At 55.9% G+C, this 7,260-nt stretch overlaps 1 protein-coding gene across 2 annotated transcripts in view; it reads right to left on the bottom strand.

Annotated features, from left to right (window-relative positions):
- Positions 1 to 980: 980 nt before the first annotated feature.
- Positions 981 to 7,260, bottom strand: part of LOC104135292 (GEM interacting protein) — a 27,894-nt gene continuing 21,614 nt past the window's right edge. For both annotated transcript variants that reach the window (XM_035888672.1, XM_035888673.1), the window contains exons 16-21: positions 6,720 to 6,908; positions 6,499 to 6,636; positions 6,195 to 6,391; positions 4,893 to 5,187; positions 3,171 to 3,291; positions 981 to 2,609 (exon numbers count right to left, since the gene is read on the bottom strand). In XM_035888672.1, coding sequence (XP_035744565.1) covers positions 2,122 to 2,609; positions 3,171 to 3,291; positions 4,893 to 5,187; positions 6,195 to 6,391; positions 6,499 to 6,636; positions 6,720 to 6,908 — 1,428 coding nt within the window. In that variant the 3' untranslated portion in view covers positions 981 to 2,121. The remainder of the gene's footprint in view (positions 2,610 to 3,170; positions 3,292 to 4,892; positions 5,188 to 6,194; positions 6,392 to 6,498; positions 6,637 to 6,719; positions 6,909 to 7,260) is intronic.

Here is a 7,260-nt window from a genome sequence, read left to right as displayed (position 1 = left end):
ATCCCCATCCTGAGGAGGAGGAGGGACAGTTCGGACCCTGCGTCCAAGCTCTCCCCGCGCCAGTGGGACCTGGCAGCCGTGCAGCTCTGGCTGGAAGCGTTGCTTTGGCGAGCTCCTACCCTCAACAAATTACCGGCTCTGCGGAAAGTAGCAAGGAAGGAGGAGTTACAAGGCAAGAGCAAGCCTGGTTTGTTGTCTCGAAGAGCATTTTTGTACGTGTTGGACTGCTGGAAGGGAGTGGCGGAGGCAGGACTTGCACCATGCCAGCCCCTAACGCTTCCCTCCCACAGCTCCGTCAGCCGGGCGCAATCGCAATCGTTGGGAAGAGGTACAAGATACGAATCACATTTGTATCCTTAAAGCTCTCCCGGATGCCGTAAAGCCGGGCGAGCTGGCAGAGGGGACGGCGGGCTCGAGAGCTGAGCTGCTATTTAAGCGTGCAGCAGGCAAAGGAGGGTTTACTGGGGATATTATTCTGGCTCTGCTGGTTCCTCCGATTCTAATCATCTTTGTTTTATGGAGACCTAAGTGCGCTTGGCACTTTCCATAATAGCCCGGTAAGTGTTTACTTAAGGCTTCCCTATTCACATGTAACAAATACGAGATAAGGTTGTGATAAACCACCCAGTAGTTTATTACAGGAGTCCCACAGGAAAAGATAATTTAGCATTCGAGGATTCAAAGTGCTGGATTAACAAATACACGTGGCTCTAGAGATGCAAGCTCTCTTTAGCCTGATCTGTACAAATTCTAACGACCAATCCGGAGCGTTTCTTTTACAACTTTACGTCTTGGTCTTGCTGCTTAACAATATTTTGATGACACAAAATTTGTACAGCGGATTGTTCCACCCCTTGAGCTGTTTGGGGAGCACGTAGCGTTTCCTTTCAGTATTGAGCGTCTTCATCCGCGCATCCAGAGGGTAGTGGTCAATGGCTCAATGTCCGGATGGAGACCGGTGAGGAGGGGTGTCCCTCAGGGGTCCGTACTGGGACCGGCGCTGTTTAATGTCATCATCGATGACGTAGACAGCGAGGTCGAGCGCACCCTCAGCAAGGCTGCAGGTGACCCCAAGCTGGGTGGTGCGGTTGATACGCCAGAAGGACGGGACGGCATCCAGAGGGACCTGGCCAAGCTGGAGAGGGGGGGTCATGGGAACCTCATGGGGGTCAACAAGGCCAAGGGCAAGGTCCTGTCCCTGGGTCGGGGCAACCCTGGTGTCAATACAGGCTGGGGGAAGAAAGGATCCAGAGCAGTCACGAGATGGCACTGTAGGACAGAGTCCTCCCTGTCCGTACCTCAAAACTTGGTGGAGAGAAAATCCACTGCGGGGAAGGAGGAAAGAAGCGTTGGGGCAACCCCCATGTGGGCGAGCCGGAGATCCGGCAAGTCAGAGCAACCTCTTACACCCAAGAGATCATCGGCTGGGGGGGGGTTCAGGGCTTTGCCACCTTCACGACGGCAGCGGCTTCCCATGGAAGTGTTGCAGAAGCTCAACGTGCTTTGAGGGAACCAGAATCCGTGTTCCGGAGAAATGGGGTCCGGCTCAGAGCATGGCAGTGTTGTTTCCCTTTGCAGAATGGCTTCGGGCTTTGAAGCTCCAGCGACAGAAGCAGAAGGATGCAGAGTACACGAGCTTTGCCTGCGTCCCCTGTCCTGTTGCCCTTAAAAAGTGAGTTACGCTCAAAAAAGCTGTGAAATAAAAATTACAAAGATCAGTGCTTGTGGCAGCTGCCGGAAAACAACCGCATGGGGACCTTTTCTGTCCCGTGTCCCACATTTCAGTTGCCTCCTTCCTGGCTACATCTTCCTAGCTGGGCAATCTTGTGTTTCCCCTGCTTCTTGTGTTGTCCTTCATGCTAAGCGGGGCATGTTCCAAAGAGCACGCGCCGTTGGGCTTGCTTCTTGTCGCTCACTTGGATTTGTTCGTGAATAAAAAACAAAACCTGGCTGAGCTGAAAGCCCACCGGGTAGGTCACGGCGGGCGCCTTTTCCCCAGCCTCCATGGCAAACACCGATAGGATGTTGTTCTCATATTCCCCGTCGCTATCCCTTTGCTCGGCAGGATTTCGCTCCTCGCTCCCTTTCCATCCCTACGATCTGTTACCCCGCGGGTTTTTCCTATAGGTACGTCCCTGGGTTGAGCTCCTCTGCTCTCTCCGTAGCTCCCACGCGCTCCAGAGGAGGCTCGGGGAACACAGAAGCGTCGTCGACTTTAAGCTTCGAGACAATCCTGGCGGTTTCCTGCGTGATCTCAAAATGTTTGAGCTGCTGTCTCCCTCCTGAGCGTGGCCTGGGTGCTCCTGTGTCGGTCGAGCTGTTCTTGCTCCTCGTGCCAACCTCCAGGGTGTCCTTTGCCGTGGAGCTGCGGTCGGTAGGGTTGTCTTCTGCACCAGGCTCCGTTGCCACGTTGGCTGATGCGGTAGGCAATTTGGAAGACTTGGGAATGACCGGTTTTGGTTTTGCCTGCGTTCGAATGTATTTCACAGGCTGTCGGCTGAAGTGGCAGCTGGGCTGGGTCCCTGGGGCCGTGTCCGAATCGCTGTCGGTCTTTTCCTGCGTGGAGTCCTCCAGGTCCTCCAGCTCAGAGCCAACGCTCACATTCACCTCTGAACGAAACAAAAACCAGACAGTTAACCTTAGGAGAGCCAGACGAGGTTACCGCGACAAACCATGTTGGCTGGTGACTTCTTTTCCCGTTAGAATGGAGACCCAAATCCCTCCTGCGCTAACAGGCTACACCCGCCTCCCTCCCCACCGCTCCGTCCGTCGGGCGCAATCACAAGGCGCGCGTCGGGAAGAGGTACGAGATACGAATCGTGTTTGTATCCTTAAAGCTCTCCTGGATGCTGGAAAGCTGGGAGAGTTGGCAGAGGGGACCGTGGGCTCGAGAGCTGAGGCAGCAGCAGGGAAAAGCCCCGAGAACAGTGGGAAAAGCCCCAAGAACAGCGGGAAAAGCCCCAAGAACAGCGGGAAAAGCGCTTGCGCTTTCACGTGCGCTACGCGGCGGTTGCCCTGCAATAATAATGAGCTGCACAAAGACGGATCAGTGATGCCGAGAGGGCCCAGCTATGCTTCCTCTGCCATGTAATGGAGAGGCAGGCGGGCAGGAGAACGCCAACCAACACAAAGACAACCTGCAACAGCCTCGCCATCACCGTTCGATTTACCTAAGGCATCGGCGCTTAACGGCCCGTGGGCTCCCTCCGGAGTCAGCTCATCGATGGCTTCCCTGGAAGACGAGTTATCAGAGACAGAGTCCACATTTAAACCGTGCTTGGAGGAGAAATTCTGTTGGGAAAAGCCACGAGTGTTTACACAGGGCTCGTATTGGACGTGAAGATCCTGTCAAACCCCACTTTGACCCCAAATGCCACTAGAGCCAAGCAAATGGGGGCAACCACTTGAGCGAAAAATGCCTTGGTTCGCCCTAAATTATCTGCAACGCTTGAGGAACAGGGAAGGAGCTTGTGGAAAGTCACAGGGCAGGGCCGTGAGAGGGAATTATGGTTCCAGGCCTGCCAGCTCCAGCATTGGTGATGCAGCGGCCGCAAAACTCGCCCCGGAAAGCGTCTGCAGTGTGGTGGGACCCGTTCCCACGTCGTAATGAGGTAGCCCATTGCAGAACAAAAAGGGGAAACACCCAAACCCAGCCATTAACGGGAGCGTGGTCATTATGGCCAAACGCAAACGGGAGGAGGAGGGAAGGACACGGGAGTGCCTGGGAGTCGCTGTTGGGACGGAGCCAGTGTGAGTTTGCACAAGGAGCAGCTCCCCCCAGCCAGGGGCTCCAGAGCTCGGTTTTATTAACGGCGAAACGAGAGCGCCCTTAGAAGCGACTCCCCCTTTTTAAAGGGTTTGGGACACCTTCGGCGGAATTCGGTCGCGCTGCAGAAGCGGGTAAGACCGGCTTTGAAAACAGCCAAAGGCAACGGTGGTGCCTGCCTCAGAGTGCTCTCTGCGAAGGTTTATTAATCATAGAATCATAGAATCATAGAATGCTTTGGGTTGGAAGGGACCCCTAGAGGTCTTCTAGTCCAACCCCCCTAAATCCCGTAGGATTTATCCACCCAAATGGATTGCGTCTACCCCGGTGACTTTATTTCAGCTGCAATCACAGTTATTCTAATTTCTGCGTCCTCAGTGAGCTGGACCCGTCAAGGAAGCAGCGTCACCGCGTGTCAGCCGCGGATATGGTGACTGCCGACCCGCCGGCTTGCACATAAGCACCCGTGACTCAAAAGTGGGAGGCGCAGAGTCCCCGGATTTGGCTCTCGCTCCCTTTGGCTTAACTTTAGGCAAGCCATTTCCTCTTTCTTGCTCATCAAACCAGCCATGGAAAGGAAACTAAACCACCGTGGCCCCAGCTTTACAATGGGTTTAAACCCATTCGTGGGTTTAAAGTGCTGTGAGATGGGTTGTGAAGGAAGAGCCGTGGAGCTTGGGGAGGAACGCGGGGGTGTGGGGGGGGGGCTGGAAGAGGGTCTGTGGCCACTGCCCGGGGATGCAGCAGAGCCCAGTAAGGCTGTACCAGGGAACGCGTGGGGTCTCAAGCGTTCAGAGCTGCTCCCAAAATTGCAGAGCTGTTTACAGCAGCGCCCTGAGCAACTGAATATGGAGAACCCCGCAATTTTTTCAAAATGATTTGGGATCTAAAACATGGGGGAAAACCACCAGCCAGAGTGGTCTCAGAAGCTGCTGAGGGACCTGGAGCTGCTGAGGGACCACTCCATGTGCAACAGGCTCCCTTGCTCCTTCCCCTCGCAATAACCCTCTGATAAGCAAACGGTTTTGTTATCCGTGGAAAAAAAAAAGTTGCCTTTAATTGCTAGTCCGCCTTCCTGTCTCTACAGCAGGGTCAGTAAGCCCAGCTCAGCATCTGGGAGCTCTACCTCTAAGGTCATATTCTGGCTTGTGTTCAGGCTTTGAGGTCCTTTGTCCTTTTCTGTCGATGCTTCTTGCGAAGGACTTTCACACCCGAGGGATAAGGATGAAGGCAGATCCTCCATCCCAAACACCCTTTCGTAGTTCTGGATGAGAAACTCCACAATCTGGGCTTGATACCCAGAGTCAACAAGGCATGACATTGAGACGTCGCTCCCTGAGCCGGGCCGGATCAGAGTTGGCCCAAATACTATGCCCAGGTTGTTTGGGGACATCTTGTTCTCTTCGTATTTCTCCGCCACCCTGGGGAAGGGAAACAGGAGTGTTAGGGGCTTCCCAGCTCTCAACCCGAGCGCACGGATGGGACACACCAAACCCCCATTTCCCAGGAGAAAGCGACACCCCATCTTTCATGAGGAACAGAGCTCTGTGCGGGGAAACTGGAGAAACATCTCGGGAGTTGTCTGGATCTGCCTGGATGGTGCAGCCCTAAGGAGCATGGCTGTTTCTCGTGACCTGCGTTCAGAGCTGGGCGAAAAAGGCTTCAGTTCACGTTATTCCTTGACCCCTTGCTCTGCACTTCACAAAGCGTTATCAAGTAAGGATCTTCTGGTCCCTCTTGGTCATTAAGACTTTCTGCTAATTGCTGCAGGATGATCCTTTCCATGAATTCATTTTTTTACCCTCCTCAACCTCCTGCTTGGCTTTCCCAGGTCGAGGAGTCACAAAATCCTGGAATGGTTTGGGGTGGAAGGGACCCCGAGAGGTCACCCAGCCCCACCCCCCTGCAGGAACCCCTGTTTAACCTTGAACCAGAGCAGGTTGCCCACAGCCCCGGCCAACCTGGCCTTGGATGTTCCCAGGGATGGGGCCTCCACCACCGCCCTGGGCAACCCCTCCTGCTCTTTCCCACCCTCAGGGCCAAGGATTTCTGCCTTCCATCCAGGCGAAACCCGCCCTGCTTTGGTTTCAAACCATCCCCCCGTGGCCTGTCCCAGCCGGCCCTGCTCAAAAGATTGTCCCCGTCTTCCCTGGGGGCCCCCTTGAAGCCCTGAGCGGCCGCACTCAGGTCCCCCCGCAGCCCCCTCTGCTCCAGGCTGAACAAGCCCAGCTCCCTCAGCCTTTCCTCCTAGGGGAGATGCCCCAGGCCCCCCATCAGCTTGGTTGCCCTCCTCTGGGCTCTCCCCAGTAGCTCCTCCTCCTCCTTGACCTGGGGAGCCCAGCACCGATCCTCTGGCAACCAGGCCAGATGGGGATCTCCTGTGCTCGGACCTGATGCCAACCAGCGCGCTGACCAGCACGCTCCTCACCTGTACAGGTGTGCGATGAGGTGCCGCAGAGTGTTGTAGTTGCTTCCTGGCAATTTGCTTAGCAAGTCCTTCATGCTCTGGATGGGGTCGGAAGGGAAGCCTGCGCCATCCAACTTTTCCTCCCCAGGCTTTTGCAGATCTTTGGCGAGCGCAATGAGATCATCGTAGAGCTGGGATAGCAGCACCGGTGCCGAAAGCTGCAGCGAGAGGGGAGGAAAACAGCACGTTACTTCATCCCGCTGCTCCGGCGCCGAGGAACGCGGTTGGCTGAGACCTGCCCTCCCGGCAGAGGTTTGGTACCCACTTCCTTCAGGAAATGCTTCAGGACGCCGGTGATATCGTGGGGGGAGTGCTCGGAGAGCTCCACCAGGCTCCGTCCGCTCTCGAATGCCTGGCAGAGCTTTTCCACCCGGGCTTTGGATCCACTTATCCGATAGATCCCCTGCGTGGTTCCGAGGGGAGAGAGGGTCAGGAGTTTTGGATACAGAGAAGAGGAAACTAAAGCAAGAGTAACTGCCTGCTCACCTGCACCCCGAGGGCACGGGCTTCAATTTCCGAGGTGCATTTCACCACGATGAAGGGAACTTCCTCTGGGAAATCTCGAGGAACCTGGGTGAAGTCGATGCCAAAGAGAGGCACTCGGTTGGGCAGCTTCTTGTGGCCGCAGGTGATGAGCAGATTCTCGAGACACTTCCTGTGGCAGGCCAGGCAGCACTGAAATGGCAGAACCGCCCCCCCACCCCCCGAAATTACGGCCTGGTTGTGGTCCAGCACTGCAGCAGCGGCTGAATCTGGAGGACTTCCCCTGTTCCCTCAGCCCCCAGGGTCCCACCAACCCCAAGAGGTGCTGGGGAAGCGGCAGCTGGTGGCTGGTGCTGATGGAAACCCATGCCTTGTGTAACACGGAGGAAGAAAAAGCACAGAAATTTTGCACGGGGGGCCCTTGTACCCGCAGACCTTCAGCGAGACGACGGTCACCCTGGGGTCCCACTCACAGAGTCACAGAATGGCAAGGGGTGGAAGGGCCCTCGGGAGCTCACCCACTGCCACCCGCCCCACCCACCCG

This window comes from Egretta garzetta, unplaced genomic scaffold, assembly GCF_000687185.1.
Source record: "Egretta garzetta isolate BGI_Z169 unplaced genomic scaffold, ASM68718v1 scaffold421, whole genome shotgun sequence".
NCBI lineage: Eukaryota > Metazoa > Chordata > Aves > Pelecaniformes > Ardeidae > Egretta > Egretta garzetta.
The sequence above is the reverse complement of the archived record's forward strand: the minus strand, read 5'-3'. Positions and strand labels throughout refer to the sequence as shown.